General features: G+C 38.2%; 2 protein-coding genes across 2 annotated transcripts; one reads left to right on the forward strand and one right to left on the reverse strand.

Moving 5' to 3' along the window:
- The first annotated feature begins 562 nt into the window (after positions 1-562).
- Positions 563-8708, forward strand: LOC140839343 (ATP-dependent zinc metalloprotease FTSH 9, chloroplastic-like). Its single transcript, XM_073205979.1, has 13 exons — positions 563-1426; positions 2821-2886; positions 2965-3099; positions 3220-3285; positions 3657-3842; positions 3943-4029; positions 4114-4227; positions 5216-5340; positions 5429-5537; positions 5789-5914; positions 6660-6983; positions 7081-7204; positions 8029-8708. Exons 1-13 carry the CDS (start codon positions 584-586, stop codon positions 8154-8156), a joined length of 2433 nt encoding a protein of 810 aa, XP_073062080.1. The 5' UTR covers positions 563-583; the 3' UTR covers positions 8157-8708.
- A 656-nt stretch (positions 8709-9364) lies between these two features.
- On the reverse strand, positions 9365-11053 carry LOC140839344 (large ribosomal subunit protein uL4c). Its single transcript, XM_073205980.1, has 2 exons — positions 10163-11053; positions 9365-9574 (listed from the first exon to the last, which is right to left on the reverse strand). Exons 1-2 carry the CDS (start codon positions 10971-10973, stop codon positions 9570-9572), a joined length of 816 nt encoding a protein of 271 aa, XP_073062081.1. The 5' UTR covers positions 10974-11053; the 3' UTR covers positions 9365-9569.
- Positions 11054-17378: the final 6325 nt, after the last annotated feature.

Below are 17378 nucleotides of genomic sequence, written 5' to 3' on the forward strand. Positions count from 1 at the left end.
AATTAGCAACGGTTCAATTATAACCGTCGTAATTTTTTTAAATAACGACAGTTTTTATTTAAATCGTCGCTTAACACTTATTTTCTTTGTAGTGTTCGTTTGAAAGTTGGGAGGGAAGAAGATAATCTGATTTAGTTGGAACTTGGAAAAACACAGAGAGATGAAATGAGGGTATTTTAGGTAGTTTCAAAAAAAAAAATCAAGACACTGTTTTAGTTATGCTAAGATGTTTAATTTTAATAAATAGTAAAAGATATCTATATCTATATTATTTTATTAAGTTTGAGATATTTGGAGTAACTAATTTTGGTGTTATGGTTTATTTTAATAATTATATATATTTATAAAATGTTAAAATTTTAATATAACCTATAGTTCAGCGAATAGATTCATTATTTTTGGGTTTAAGTCATAGGTTTAATTTTTACTGAAATTAATTTTTTATTTTTTTATTTTTCAATTTATTTTTTATTTTATATATCAAAATTTCAGTGTTGTACCTGTCCACATTTATTCGTTGTCTGGACATATGTATATGTATAGTCGTTGCAATATATACATATATAATCTATAGTTAATAATAATGGCAACGATGGAACCCTCGACTCCATCAATCCACAGCCGATTATCCATGTTTTCTTACAAATTTCCCAACAATTTACACCACAATTACACCTTCGTCTCCAATCGATATCGATACGGAGCTTTTCACGGAATTCCAAGTCGTCTGATTTACGACACGGTGTCCTTCCGGCTGCAATCTAGGGTTTCCAAGCTTCACCTCTGGAGAGATTGTTTCCTCAAGAACCGTAATAGATGCACCAACATAGACGTCCACAGTTCTCGTGAGCACGACACGGATTCCACAGATCAGACTGAAGCTAATAGGCCTGAACCGCAGAAAGCCCCCCGGCCAGGACGGGACAAAAACAATTGGTGGTGGAAGTCCAAGAGAAACCATAGCAAGTGGAGTTGGAAACCTATTATTCAAGCTCAAGAGATCGGTGTTTTACTCGTTCAATTAGGAATTGTCATGTTTGTGATGAGGTTGCTCCGGCCGGGGATTCCGCTGCCGGGATCCGAGCCTCGGCCTCCTACCACTCTTGTCAGCGTCCCTTATAGCGAGTTTCTTAGTAAGATCAACAGTAACCAGGTGCAGAAGGTGGAGGTTGATGGTGTGCATGTAATGTTTAAGTTGAAGACAGAAGCCACGGCTATTGGGGGAGTGGAGAGTGTAGTTGGTGATCTGAATAGTAAGCTTCAGGAGTCGGATTCTTTGTTACGGAGTGTGAATCCCACAAAAAGAATAGTTTACACGACCACAAGACCGAGCGATATCAAAACGCCCTATGAGAAGATGGTGGAGAATGATGTTGAATTTGGGTCTCCTGATAAGAGGTCTGGTGGATTCTTGAGTTCTGCTTTGGTGAGTTGTCATTAGTTTTATTTTCCACTGTTGCCAACTTCCCTTTGTTTTGTTTTTACTGTAATTTATTTGTTGAATAATCAGGACCATGAACGTGAGATACTTGGTGTCATATTTCTCTGCAAGTGCTTTTGATTGTAAAGTTCATTGATTTTGTGTCTCTGTAGCAATGAATTCATGATGAGTTATCTGGACCAAGGAATGATGTTTAGAGTGATTTTGTACTAATTATATAATTGCTAGCTGCTGTGAAGTGTGAACTGTGTTTTTATCACATATCTGTGTCATGGTCAAAGGCCCAAGGTGGTGCACCTGGGTACGAAAATTCCTCGGGCTTAGGAGCTAGGCACATAGAGGCACTAGCTTGTATGGGATAGGTAAAAAATTGCATATTAAGGAATATCAGAAGTATTTGAGGATAGATCCCCATGCTGTAATCACTCTATTTGAAGCGTTGAAAGTTGTGAATTAATACTCGGCACAACAAGGTGACTATTTTGCTCTTCGAGCACAGAAAAAGTGAATTGAATTCAGTAGACATTCAGCATTTGAAGGAAAATAAGACAATTTTCTGAAATTTTCGGGAAAAATTATCATTTTCTTTGAATTCCCTAAATGTCATATTACACAGTACCTTTGCAGCTAATTCTTGCTAACTATCTTCGAATTCCAAGTAATTGCATCAAATTATATCAGCAGCTGATGAATTCAAATTTAATTCATTATAGATGTAATGGTTTTTTTTAATCAGTTTTGCATGGAATGCAGAAAAGCTTTTGATATTGGGTATTATGAACATAAAATTTCTTGGTGGTTAGCAAATTTGTGTTATTTTTGAGAAATTTCACCGTATTATAATTAATTTCAATAACAAGAAAATTTAAAACAAGATGAGGATATGAAGAAAGATTATAAAGAAGACGAGGAAAAAATAGTTTAGTTTCTCCTACAACATATTTTATTGCCTTTTCTGAAAGGATTTTTTTATTCCCGAAAAAATTAAGGTTGCATTTGGACCGAAGGATTTGGATTTGAGTAAAGGATGTGAGAGAATGAATGAATGATTACAAATGACTCCATTTGTAATTTGAAATCCATTGGATTAGTTAATTAACAAGTGAAAATGTAAAGGGATGTAATTCAAATCCGTAAGTTATAAGAGCACTCAAGCAAGTGGGACGAATTTGTTATCATGGATTTGAAATACTTAGCTCTAAATTCATCAATGCAAATGCAACCTAGGGAATTTATACATGCAACAGGCCAGAGGGCCTCCTGCAGATTTCATTGCTGCTGCTGTCTGCTTATAGTTTTATGTTTTCGTTATGGCATTGCTGAAGTATCTCGGACAGTATACCGATGAATCTCACTCCATTGTTTTCTGTGTTATATAGATAGCTTTATTTTACGCCGCAGTGCTTGCTGGTCTTCTTCATCGGTTACCTGTGAGCTTTTTTCAGGTATAACCGTCATGCTTTTATATTTTTTCTGAAAACGATGTCATGAACATTCTTTCTGTGTGAATCGCAAATATACAGAATACTCCAGGACAACTTAGAAACCGCAAGTCTGCTAATTCAAGGGGCTCCAAAGTGTCTGAACAAGGGGAAACTGTTACATTTGCGGATGTTGCTGGTGTTGACGAGGCGAAGGAGGAGCTAGAAGAGATCGTGGTATGTAAATCATGCTGAATATTTTGTATTAATTGCTTATTTTCACAATAAAAAATATTGTGTTGTATCATCTTAATTTGGAGGTATATATTTCATTTCTTTCATCTGCTCACTTGACAGGAATTTCTTAGGAATCCAGACAGGTATGTAAGACTTGGTGCACGCCCTCCGAGAGGTGTTCTCTTGGTGAGTTGTGTTTTACTAATGTATGCTGCAAATAATTACTTTTTTTCTGTCGTTTTGTGTTTATATTTATATATTTATTGAAAATCATGGTGGTCGTTCTGTAAGAACTTTTTCTTCATTTTCTTCACAGAGAGCATCTCCATACATACACATATACTTTGTTATTTAGGATAAAGAACATATTAACCTAGTTATTTGCCATCACTTCTCCAAAATTCTTAATTTTATTAGTAGATAAATGGATTTAATCCTGATCTGAGTTATTTCCTATTCCTTTTTATTTATAATAGTCAAGGTACACTTGTGTCTGTTACTCTTTGAACTGTGCAAACATGGATAAAATTCTAAATACAGCTCTTGTTATCGAACAGGTTGGTCTCCCGGGAACTGGTAAGACACTTTTAGCGAAAGCAGTTGCTGGAGAAGCTGATGTGCCCTTTATCAGCTGTTCAGCTAGTGAGTTTGTAGAATTGTATGTTGGTATGGGTGCTTCTCGTGTCAGAGACCTCTTTGCTAGAGCAAAAAAGGAGGCTCCGTCCATAATATTCATAGATGAGGTATCCACTGCACCACTTCTTTTTGCTTTTTATTAATATTCCAACTTGTAAATCATCCTGATATTTTCACTCAGATACTTATCATTTCCACAATTTGTAGATAGATGCTGTTGCCAAGAGTCGGGATGGTAGATTCCGCATGGTCAGCAATGATGAGCGTGAACAGACCTTAAATCAGCTGCTAACTGTAAGTTTTTAAAAAGTAGAGTTTTTGTTCAAGGACTTCTTTGCGTTGTCCAAATTCAATAAGCATGCTAGAAGTTCCATGCAGGAAATGGATGGATTTGATAGTAACTCTGCAGTGATTGTTCTTGGAGCAACCAACAGAGCAGATGTTTTAGATCCTGCGCTGCGCAGACCTGGTAGATTTGACCGAGTGGTTATGGTAAGCAGGTTACTCTGGATGTCTTCTGATGTTGTGCAACTTCCCTGTTGCTATTTCAGGTTCTGTTCGATAAGTTTTAACTTGCCAGTTCAGGTTTATTTGTAGGGTGGGGGTAAGAATTTAGTAGCTTCATTAAGGTAGTATTACACAATCATTGTAGAATGGTATGAATTTTAAAACATTATAAACTAGGTGATATACACTTAAATGTCTCGCTCTATTGGATTAAGGGTATAGACCATTAAATTGATTCGTTATACTGAACCTAGATGAATGAGGAAAACCATCAGTTAAGACTCAAGCTACTTTTGTTCTTTGCTAAAATTCGATATAAACAATACTGCTTAAAAGAAACAGAAGGAGACACGAAGAAACACGCTGTAATAATTTGTGTATATACCAAACTACAAGCAATTCTTGAAATGGAAAGAAACTTAAGGAGATACTGTATGCTCACCTAAGGACACAGTCACATCTTTTTTGTTGTATGTAACAAGTCCTTTAGGTTAAACTTCATTTATACTTTGCCGTGGACCTTGATCTTGATGGAGTAAGAGCATGGCACCAGTAGTGGTATTCCCGGCAAATATTTCTTGGAAGGCATGTCAAAATATCGTTCTGTTGAAATAAGATCCATGAATCTTTCTGGAAACCATTGATTAATTTATGCACTGGAAAACCCTTAATGTCTCACAGTTGCAAATAAAGTCAGATAGCAACTGACATAATTTCTACTAACTCAACAAATTGTCTTTAAATCTCTAATCAAAACTTTCTTAATTGCAGAAACTAAGAATTGAATACTATTTTCTAAGAACGTCCATTTTTACCAAAAAGTTATGTTTTCGTTATGGTCCCAGAGTTTAGCCTTCAGGCTAAGTCGCTTTATCACTCTATTGTTCTCATCTGTAGTTGGAATATTTCTTGGTGAACAGGAGTTTATTTGGCTAATCTTTTTAAGAATTAGTTCGTATTTTTTGTCCCTTAGGTGGAAACACCTGATCGGAGTGGAAGAAAAACCATTTTGGAAGTACATGTTTCCAAGAAAGAACTTCCTCTTGCCAAGGATGTTAATTTGGGTGATATTGCTTCCATGACAACTGGTTTTACAGGGTACCCATAGGCATTTTGATGCGTAATGTTCTATTGGTTTTTATAGACTATTTGAAATAATTTTTTCTTTATTTTGTATATCGTGCAGGGCTGACCTGGCAAATTTGGTGAATGAAGCTGCTTTATTGGCTGGAAGGAGCAATAAAATTGTGGTGGAGAAAATTGATTTCATTCAAGCAGTAGAGAGGTCGATAGCGGTAAAGTTACTCTCTCCACTGTTTATTTTAAGGGAGACTTTCCAACTGCTGAACTCCTTGTCACTCTGATTAAAACTTTCCAACTGCCAAACCAAATATATTACAAGGACATTGTGTATATATATAAAGAAAAAGGAAAAAATGGATCTTGTAGCCATGATACCATATTTTTGCCATATTGGCTTTAGCATTGCTGGCTTGGTTTTTGTAGTTTCTTCGAGTCTTAAGGAGGAAGTGTTTCTATGTGACAGGGGATTGAGAAGAAGACAGCCAAGTTGCAGGGCAGTGAGAAAGCTGTTGTTGCTCGGCATGAAGCTGGCCATGCTGTTGTTGGAACTGCAGTCGCAAATCTCCTTCCTGGTCAACCACGGGTCGAGGTAGCAACACTAAGCTGCTGCCTCTATATTTCGTTTGGTTTAGGTTTTACCCTGTCTTCCCCTATGTTTGCCCGAGGCCCTTGTGTGGGGTGGAACATTTTAAAAAAAAATTGTATATTAAAGAAATACTAAAATGACAATATTACCTTTTCCGGGAGGAGCATTGATGTTATAAGTTCTCTAGTTGGTAAAAACGCATATCATACCTGTATAATTACCCATAAATATTTAAGATTTTTTATTCAGTCCTGAACTTAACAACAAGTACTTGTAATTTTGAGTCGAAGCGTAAATTCTATGCATTTTTTATGGTATCCAAATTAAAACGATATGATTTACTACCAAACATAATTCCGATTTTTAACACATCTAGTTTAATTGTTGTCATTGGATTGAAATTCTGAATTAACTTATGATCTTGGAGGTAGAGAGACAAAGGTCATGATGTCTTTCCTGAACTCCGAGATAATTCCATTGAAGGAAGTGCTTACAGAGTTATGTCAATATAGATGCCATGAACACACCCTAACTTTAAGGGAAACTTAGTCAATAGTCCGGAAGTGTTCCTCATCTAGCTTTATAAAAGATATTTTATCTTTCACATTTTAATTCAATATTAAACACATGTAGTACTGTTACAGTTTATTTTCCTGAATTTTTTTATCAGTCATTTCAATGCAAAAGTGATGATTAGTCAAGTAGCTGTGAGATCTTAAGGATCTATGTATCATTTTGTTGTCATTAGAAGCTGAGCATATTACCTAGATCTGGAGGAGCATTAGGGTTTACCTATACGCCTCCAGCAAATGAAGATAGATATTTGCTCTTCGTTGATGAGTTGCGTGGGCGCCTTGTTACTCTTCTTGGTGGTCGTGCAGCGGAAGAGCTTATCTACTCTGGGCGTGTATCAACAGGTGCACTCGATGATATTCGGCGAGCAACAGATATGGCGTACAAAGCGGTTGCTGAATATGGTCTTAACGAAACTATAGGCCCAATTTCATTGGCAACTCTTTCTGCTGGTGGAATGGAAGAGTCTGGGGGATCACTACCTTGGGGGAGAGATCAAGTACTATGACACATTCTCATGTCTCTTTTTTATTTAACTATTCAATTGTATGCATGTTCCATGGCACCCATATTGACTGTAAGTATTAAATTGATAGGGGCACCTTGTTGATCTTGTTCAAAGAGAGGTTAAAGCCTTACTGCAATCTGCATTGGATGTTGCACTCTCGGTTGTTCGCGCTAATCCTACTGTCTTGGAGGGACTTGGGGCGCACCTGGAAGGTAATACTCTTTCATTTTATTAGTTTCCTGTCCCTTAGTGAGATGTATTTGAATAAAGTCCTGCAAGCCTTAGAACCTTGGAAATCTGTCTTTATGAAATTGGAATGATAACCTTGCCGTTGATTTCAGTTTTCGATGGAATAATGAAATATGGCCAAGCAGATCAGTTTATACTTTACATGTCTGAGCAAGTAAAAATTAATAGAATAATATCTTCTGGGAAGAGCACTTGGGTCATAATCGGGCAACCTTTTCTCTTTGTTAGAAAGAAGACTTCCGCCAAGCACTTTTTGTGATTAAAAAACATGTGTTATTTAATTTTTTGTCTAAGCACGTGGTACTTCAAATTTTCTGACCCGTGAAGTCTAAACAAAGAAACTAGATAGTGCCTCCCCAAAAAAAGGGCTCGAACTTCTCTTGATCATCTCAATTAATCTCTAACGAAAGCACCTATACAAAGCATAATCTTGTATTATAATTTTTTAAGCAAAATGAATGCTGTTTTTTATTGCAATAAGTTCACCGTTTGTATGGCTTCAAGTTTAATGTTCCTGGGTGATTTATAGAATGTGTAGGTTGGGAGTCAAGTACAACTGATTCCCAATGGACATGAATAGTTTTCTTCTAGAGTGTTTTATTTTTTCCATTACTTCTACCTGGCTTTACTGTTATTTGGACCCCTGAATCATATCTCCCCATTCACGTCGGCGACTATTCAAGTCGAGCTTTGTTGGCATGCAATTTTTTAGAATTGGGTTTTTGAATGTGAAGAGAAGAAAAAGGCTAAATGTATTGTGATAGTGATCTAACTGCATTTATTCTAGAAAAAGAGAAAGTTGAAGGTGAAGAACTTCAAGAACGGTTGAAATTAGTGGTTGCTCCAGCAGAGCTGACATTCTTCATCAGAGGAAAACAAGGTTCTCTTCTCCCACTGCAAACAGAGTCTAGATAGCAAATGTTGCTCACTGAAAATTCCATAACCCTGAAACGAGAGATTGGGTTGAACTCTTGTCGTTGGTAAATTGTCATGATCACAGCACATGCATTCATGCCACCGAGGACACCATTTGCAAAAACTGGGCGTGGATGGATTACTTACGCGATCATTTTCCATAATACATACACCTCTAATAAGTCTATTATTGTTCCACAACAATATCACGTGGCAGGATGCTGGGAAGTCGAGTTCTTGGACATTATGTTTGGAAAGAAAGTGTGTTTACCTGGTAATATTGTCATATAGGAAGAAAGCTCTAGATGTTTTTAAGGGGGGTAAAACAGCACGTGCTCGCAGCTACTGGTAGGGTGTGTCTTGCTGTAGTGGTTAAGTTACACTACACTAAACTGTCAGTATCATATTGTTGTATATGCCAGTTATTATTTATAGAAAGATCCCACACGCCCCATTGTTGTCTGGTCTTGTTTCTTTTTCCATTGTACTTTACATGTTTATACTTGGAGCCAACAGAATTAATTATATATATACATATATGATCATAATTCATGGCCCTGTTAAATCTGCTCCTATGAACGGACAATAATTAATTAAGCATTCTGGAGAATGTTAATCAACCAAACTACCAACCAGTAATCATAGTCGAGATCTCTCATATTTGTATTTGAATCTCACACTATAAAAACTAGCCTTGTGGACTGGTGCTCTGACCAGTTGATCCAGAGACGTGGAACACGTAGCGAAACACATTTGTAAAGTGCAATATGGGTGGTAACTGAATCGAACTAATTTGTTACGACAACGTGATTGGAGATATTTGCAATCTCCTGTACGAACATCTCATTCGATTCAAGATTTGCTATGCATATGTTGCTGTCAATGCAAGACGACAATATCTACCAACTTTGCATAGTTGAAACAAGTGCATTGGTGGTTTATAGTTGTGACTACGCACACGTGCGGGAGAACAAATTGCCTCAAAAACTAAATATTGTTGAACTCATCCAAATATTCAGCTAGAAACTACTCAATAAAATGGGGGAATTTTTCATTTTGTTCGTCCACAAATCTAAGCCCTTAAATTTCTTAATCTAAATAGCACAAACTTGTCTCCAAGTGCTATGTTAATTAATTGGATGCATAACAAAGTGAAAAACATAAAATGTATTTCAAGTGGGAAAGAAGAAAGAAAAGAGGTCAGAAGGTGATACATAAACTCTATATTGATTACCATACATTACCAGTAAAGAGTATTATAAGCATATCATAGTACAACAGTGTCAACAATCAACACCTAAAGAATTTTGAGGTATTAAGTGAAAAATTACTCAGACCAAAACGGGGCCATTACAAAACACATGTAGGCAGCAACATTACTCTGTTGAATAAGAACTCCCCTTCCAGTCTGGTTCATGCTGAACACAAAAATAAAAAGTTAGACGCAAAAGAATTTGGTCCCACTAAACTCCTACTTTTTCATAGTGAAACATGACAAATATTAAAATTTAGCTGAATTTAGAGACAAGGGCATAACAACAGATGTGCTCACACAGATTAGAGCTGGGTTGCTTGCCGGCCAATCAGTTAAAGCTTTGGCTCGAGCTAGATTTTGAACAAAAGTAGCTGTGAGATTTGTTAGAGAAAAGCTTGCTTATTTTTTACTCTGGCTCCAGTAATGATCGGGCTACATATTTCATTTGGCATGTTATCCTTACTTCCAAAATTTTACGTATTGAACAGCTTGTTTTATTGTAAAATGTGGGGCGATGTGGTATTTGCCTTGTCCAATTTCTTGTTTTATTAATAATACATAAGATTGAACTCGGCTTGAATTTGAGCTCGTCGAGCCCAAGCTCAAGTAATTCATTCTCTACTCCATTGAAATGTAATCTTTAACAAAATTACAGTGTACAGAAACTGCTTTCCACAATAATGTGTTTTCAATGAGTCAAATTCGAAATCAAAATTTGAATTTTTAGATTAGAAAACAAAAGACAAGTTACCTTCACCGGCATCTTCAAACTCATCTTCCTCCTCACTATCACTGAATCCATACCTCTCGTTCAAGAACTCGACAGCCCCTTTAGTAAGAACCAGAGTCTCAGCATCCAATATGTCGAACAAATTCAGGGTCCTAGGCGTCAGTATTTTCAAGGTCCCAATATTTCTACTCGACAATTTCACATTGTCCGAAAGTTGCATCATTAAAAACAAAGACTTCTTCTTGGGGTCAAGCCCCAGTCTCTTCAGCATTTCGACAAATGCCTTTGTTTGGGGCTTCTCGAATTTATCGTCAAAATCCTCGACCACGACGGTACTTTCATATGCGCTGGAAATGGCTGTGGAGATGGCCAATCTCTTTTCCTTCTTGTTGATCTTGACGGACCAGTCTTTGGGTTTGGGACCAAAAATAACACCACCACCAGGGCGGAGGGGAGTGCGGATAGACCCACGGCGAGCGTTGCCAGTTTTCTTCTGAGGATAAGGTTTAATGCCGCCACCTCGAACCTCGGCTCGAGTGAGGGTGGAGGCGGTTCCTCGACGGCTGTTGGTGAGGTCAGTGGTGAGGCCACGGTGGACGACTGCACGAGCCGTATCTGGAGGGGCGGATTTCAAGTTGAGGCTGGCCAAGCCGACCTGGGCTCCTTCGAAAGAGAGGACAGGAAGAGTGGCCAGCTGAGCACGGGCGGCGGTCGCCCGGAGTCTGAGGCCGGGTTCGGCTTTGAGGAAATGGAGCTTCGTGGAACAGGGGTTGTAAGTGTGCAAGAAAATGGAGGAAGAGAAGAAGGAGATCGGTGAAGGTGATGCTGCCATTTTGATCAGCTTCGGTATCTTATCCTTTGGAAGGGGATCAGAGGTATACTGTCACAAACCCAATTTTTTTTACCAGCGGCAAAAGTATTTCTCTGGCAAATAAATTTTTAACTTTTTGTAAATATATATAATATTTTTTAAGTATTTTATATTTTGATATATCAGAATTCAAAGATTATATTTATCTAATACAGCATGGAACCAGAATTTTATAAATATGAGTAACCTTTAGTTGACATAAAATACACTATAGATTATATTTATCTAATACAGCATAGAACCAGAATTTTATAAATATGAGGAACCTTTAGTTGACATAAAATACACTATATACAACACATAAAATATATATAAAAGATTATCTTTCTGATAAATAATTTTTAAAGAATCGGTAGTTATTTTCGAGAGTTTAAAATATACACGTTATCGAAATATTTTATTTAATAATAAAATGGCATTGTTAATGCGCTTTGTTTGTGACTTGTAGATTGAATAAGAATCTCGTTTATTTTTATTTCTACTGAAAAAGTGCACACAATTTAATATTTTTACACAATAAATTCTAACAGTGACATTAGAACCATCTCGACAAATCAGAGAAGAAAAATAAATTTTATAATTTTTTTTTTGCCTATAAAACAAAAGAAACCCAATTCAAGTTTTTTTGTCACTCGTAAATGTTAGTCCCACGTGCGACATTTGAGATAATAAAATCCAAAAATAAAGAATAAACTAGACACCGAGATTTACGTGGAAAACCCCTAAAAATTATTAGGGTAAAAACCACGGGTAAGATGAAAAGAATTCCACTATAATATTTTGTTGTGTACAACTCACTGTGTTTCCAAAGAGAACACGCACTCTCTTAATACAGGAGAACAAGCACCTCACAAATATTATAGAACTAAGCACTCAAATGCTTATAAGATCAGAGAAAATTCGAAGAAGGGATGATTTCAGAATGAATGAATGAAGCTCTAGTAATACGCGTCTTCCGTCTTCTCACGTAATTCCCGTGAAATTTCCTTGAAGCTTCCTCCAACCACGTTTTCAATTCTTCAAAGTATGCAAACCAAATTTGTCAACTTTGATTATTCCACCCGACATGCATTTATTGCACGTCTTCTACCGACATTTCTCCCACTTGGAGATTTGATTGAGAATCAAACACATCTCCACATATCCTTTCAATCTTGACATTCTCTGCTGCTTATGTTTCCGCTAGACCACTTGAGGATCTACACCACTCAAACTTATCAGTGTTCACTGGCTTGGTCAGAAAATCAGCAATGTTATCCTTCGTATGGATCTTCTGCATATCCACGCTTCCTTCTTCGACTAGTTCTCGTAAAAAATGATATTGTACTCCAATGTGTTTCGTCCTGGAAATAAAAGCTGGATTCTTTGCGATATGCAAGGCACTCTGACTGTCACAAAACAGAGGAACATTCTCTTGTTTGTGCCCGATCTCCTCCAATAACTTTTTAATCCATATTGCCTCCTTGCAAGCTTGAGTAGCTGCCATGTATTCTGCCTCTGTTGTAGATAATGCCACAACTGTCTGCAGTTTTGAAACCCAGCTTACTGCTTCCCCTGCAAGTGTAAACACATAACTAGTAGTAGATTTTCTCTTATCAGGATCACCTGCATAATCTGAATCGACATAGCCCCTGAGTGTAAAATCCGATCCTCCATAACATAATGCAGCATTCGAGGTACCCTTAATGTATCGAAGGATCCTCTTAACAGTGCTCCAATGATCTCGTCCAGGATTCGCTATATACCGAATAACTGCTCCCACTGCTTGAGCAATGTCCGGTCTTGTACAGATCATGGCGAACATCAAACTTCCCACTGCTGATGCATACGGTACTCGAGACATCTCCATCCTCTCTGCTTCACTGCTAGGACACATATCGGAGGATAACTTGAAGTTAACAGGAAGAGGGGTCGAAATTGGCTTACTATCTTGCATGTTGAAGCGTTGCAAGGCTTTCTTCAAATAATTTTTCTGGGAAAGCCAAATTTTTCTGTTACTTCTGTCTCGGTGAACTTGCGTCCCTAGAATCTTGTTTGCTGGTCCCAAGTCCTTCATATCAAATTCTCTAGCCAACTGTGCCTTCAATCCTTGGACATGATCTTTGTTGGGGCCTGCTACCAACATGTCGTCCACATGCAACAGCAAAATGATATAATCATCACCAGACCTCTTGAAATACGTACAAGGGTCTGCACTCAATTTGTTGTATCCAAGGCTCATGATAAATGAATAAAATCTCTTGTACCCACACCTCGACGCCTGTTTGAGACCGTACAGAGATTTGTTCAACCTGCAAACCAAGTTCTATTTGCCTTTTTCTGTAAAACCTTCTGGATGGAGCATATAGATTTCTTCTTCAAGATCTCCATGAAGAAATGCCGTTTTTACATCTAACTGTTCTAGATGTAGGTCAAACACCGCACACAATGCCAGCACCACTCTGACTGTTGTAAGCCGAACCACAGGAGAAAATATCTCATTGAAGTCAATGCCTTCTTTCTGAGCATACCCTTTTTTACCACCAACCTAGCACGATACCGCTCCACTTTGTTATTTCCATTACGCTTGATCTTATAGACCCATCTGTTTCCAATGGCTTTCCTGCCTCGTGGTAGTGTAACAAGATCCCAAGTTTTATTCCTGTCTAATGCCTCCAATTCTTCTTACATTCCTATCATCCACAAGGATACATCCGAGCTTTGAGTAGCATCGTGGAAACTCGATGGCTCACCATCCTCTGATAATAGACAATATGCAATGTTACTTTCAGTGACATACTCTGAAAGCCAACCTGGTGGTCTTCTGTCTCGAGTTGTGTGGGGACCCGGGCTCTAATTCAGTTCTTTTCGGGATTAATCAGATCATAGTTCAAAAATACGGGTCAAAATTTTACTTTTAACATTAAATCAAATGTATAATTAAAGCAAGAGGTTTCTATGTTATTCAACAAACATAATATACAAACATGTCTTGTTTCCATTCATATCCAACAAACCAGTATTTAAATACAGTACAAACTACTAGTTCATCTGCTATGCCCGTGATTACCACGCTATATCCATATCTCATCTCTGTCTCGACCCAGATCCTGTCCCACCTTTCGTTATGCACACATACAGACACAACAACAGCCGGAAACTCCGGTGAGAACAAATCCAAGTATAAAACATGGTATACATGCATATACAAAATGTAAATCATGAAGCATACTATCATGAATAAAATCAAAGCTAATAGGTTCCATAGTCTATGAAACCAAATCAATATAAGCATGCCATTCAAATCAAATCGTGTCTTGACTCAACTCGACTCTAACTCTAGGGTTCCCGGTGTGAATAAGACGTCATTGTCTGTCACCTACCCTCCCAATCGGGGTAACTGTACGTCTTATTCCTAGACTTCGGCCCTGTCTGTATCGAGTGTCTACAATCGGAGGAAGTCTGCTCCTATGCGTCGATACCACCGAACGTCTAGTTTGGCAAGTCTGCCAAAGACTCTCCTATCTCAAATGCTTGAATATAAATCTATAAACAAGACATCATCATATCAAGAGATTTGAATATAAATCTATAACCAAATCAAAATCATATCAAAAGATAAACAACAATTATAGTATGTGATTTTGTTGGGAAACTCAAATTGAATCTCATTTGAGTTATATCTCCCCGAAGTCACATGAATTATACCTTTCGTCGCACAATTTCTGTCGATGTCGAAGTCTCGATGTAAAAGTCGCCAACACAAATCTGAAATGGGAATATTGATATACATTCTATCAACCTTCAATTCAACCAAGATATGTATACAATCTATAATCAGTCTTGACACAAATTAACAGCATAACGGCGTGCTCTCGCGGTACCAATCAATTCAAATCTCAACATATATCAACACGTCATAATCTTCAATTCATAATTAATGCCATAACCATTTCCACTCTGAAAATTTGCATAATCTCAATTCAATACATGCTGGAAATGCCCAACAAACACATACGATATCATTTCTTCGATCTGATTACAAATATTCTATGCTCAACATATCAAGAACACATAGTATGAATCATATCACAATTTCCCCAACATATGTATATTTCGAACAATGCTGGAAATAAACCATACTTACACCCTTTTGTAGCCTCTGATAAGAGCAACTCAAAATCGAAATCAAATTAAAGTTTGGATGGATAGATCTTGCACAACTTAATTTCTAACTACAAGAACTTGGAAGCTTTTGTGAATCCTCTCGGTTCTCTCTTTCTGAAGGTTGAGGAAAATGAAGATTCACTCAAAGTCTATATATATATATGCCATGTGTCAACTCAAGAAGTAATGGTGGATTTCTCGCATGCAGCACCGCGGGTGCGCTAGGTGTAGACCGCGGGTGCGCTCCAGCTTCGGCAACCCTTTTTAGTTCTTAAATTCGACGACCGCGGGTGCGGTCCCATTCTTACCGCGGGTGCGGTGTGGCTACTGGAAAAATGCTCAACTTTCTGTCCATGCACCGTGGGTGCGGTGTGCTTCTAGTGCGGGTGCGGTGTCCCCTCGGCCTCACTTGCAAAATTTAGAATTAATTTACCGCAGGTGCGGTCTATGCCTAGGCGCGGGTGCGGTCTTCATTTCATGCCACCCTTCATAATCTCATTTGATCAATCTATAATCTAGGGCATTACATTTCTCCCCACCTTAGGCATAAGTTCGTCCTCGAACTTGCAACAATAAATTAAGGTATGTAAAGGAAGCAATGTAATCAAAACTGAATAAATACTTACGTCATCAAAATAACTCGGGATGTTTCTGTCTCATATCTGCTTCTGTCTCCCAAGTCGCTTCCTCGATCCCATGACGACTCCACTGAACTTTCACAAGCGGAATAGTCTTCGTTCTGAGCTGCTTCTCTTTCCGATCAAGAATCTGTATTGGTTGCTCAACATAACTTAAAGTCTGATCAAGCTCGGCTTCGTCAGGCTGAATGACATGAGAAATATCTGGCATATATCTACGCAACATCGATACATGAAAAACGTCATGTATCCCAGATAAAGAAGGAGGAAGAGCCATTCGATATGCTCGATCGCCAATCTTCTCAAGAATCTCGTATGGACCAATGTATCTAGGAAACAACTTCCTGCGTTTACCAAATCTGACAACGCCTCTGAAAAGAGAAATCTTCAAGAATACTCTGTTTCCCTGCTCGAATACTAACGGTCTACGTCTGATGTTGGCATACTTGGCCTGTCTATCTTGTGCTGTCTTCATTCTCTTCTGAATAATCTTTACCTTTTCAGTCATCTCGCGTATCATATCAGGCCCAAGTTTTGGTACATCAGAGATATCATCCCAGTACAACGGAGATCTGCACTTCTTGCCATACAAAGCTTCAAACGGTGCCATCTCGATACTCGTCTGATAGCCGTTGTTGTATGAGAATTCACATAATGGCAATGAATCTTGCCAACTCGTACCAAAATCTAGTACCACAGCCCTCAGCATATCCTCTAAAGTCTGGATAGTCCGCTCTGACTGTCCGTCTGTCTGAGGATGATAAGCAGTGCTCAGGTGCAATGTCGTACCTAACGCCTGCTGCAAACTGTGCCAGAAATTTGAAGTGAATCGTGGATCACGATCTGATACGATGGACTTCGGCACACCATGCAATCTGACTACCTCTCTGACATAGATATCTGTCATCTGATCATGTCGGTATGTCATTCTGTACGGAATAAAGCAAGCTGATTTGGTCAATCTGCCAATAATGACCCAAATCGCATCACAGCCCCGGGATGATCGAGGTAACTTCGTCACGAAATCCATGGAAATGTGATCCCATTTCCATTCAGGAATAGACAAACTCTGAAGTAGACCTCCGGGCTTCTTTCTCTCGGCCTTTACCTGTTAGCAATTCAAACACTTAGACACAAATCCTTCAATGTCTGATTTCATCTGTTTCCACCAGAATTGTGTCTTCAAGTCATTGTACATCTTTCTGCCACCAGGATGGATGCTGAACCGACTACAGTGCGCTTCTGACAGAATCTGATGCCTCAAATCTGAAACATCTGGCACTACAAGACGGTTATTCACGTACAGAACATGATTACGTACCTGATATTCTGACAAATGTCCTAATCGGACCATCTCAATCGATTTCTGAACATTCGGATCACTTCTTTGTGCTTCTTTGATCCTCATAATCAAGTCTGGCTCAATTTGAATCGAAGCAAGTTGTAGTGGTCTACTATCTGTGTCAAATGCTAATCCAGACAAACAGCAATCTTCATACAAATTCGAAACACTTATCGTCGATAAGGATAGAGAACATACCTTTCTACTCAAAGCATCGACAGCAGCACCATTGAGCATGAA

This window comes from Primulina eburnea, chromosome 8 (assembly GCF_022965805.1).
Source record: "Primulina eburnea isolate SZY01 chromosome 8, ASM2296580v1, whole genome shotgun sequence".
Classification (NCBI taxonomy): Eukaryota; Viridiplantae; Streptophyta; class Magnoliopsida; order Lamiales; family Gesneriaceae; genus Primulina; species Primulina eburnea.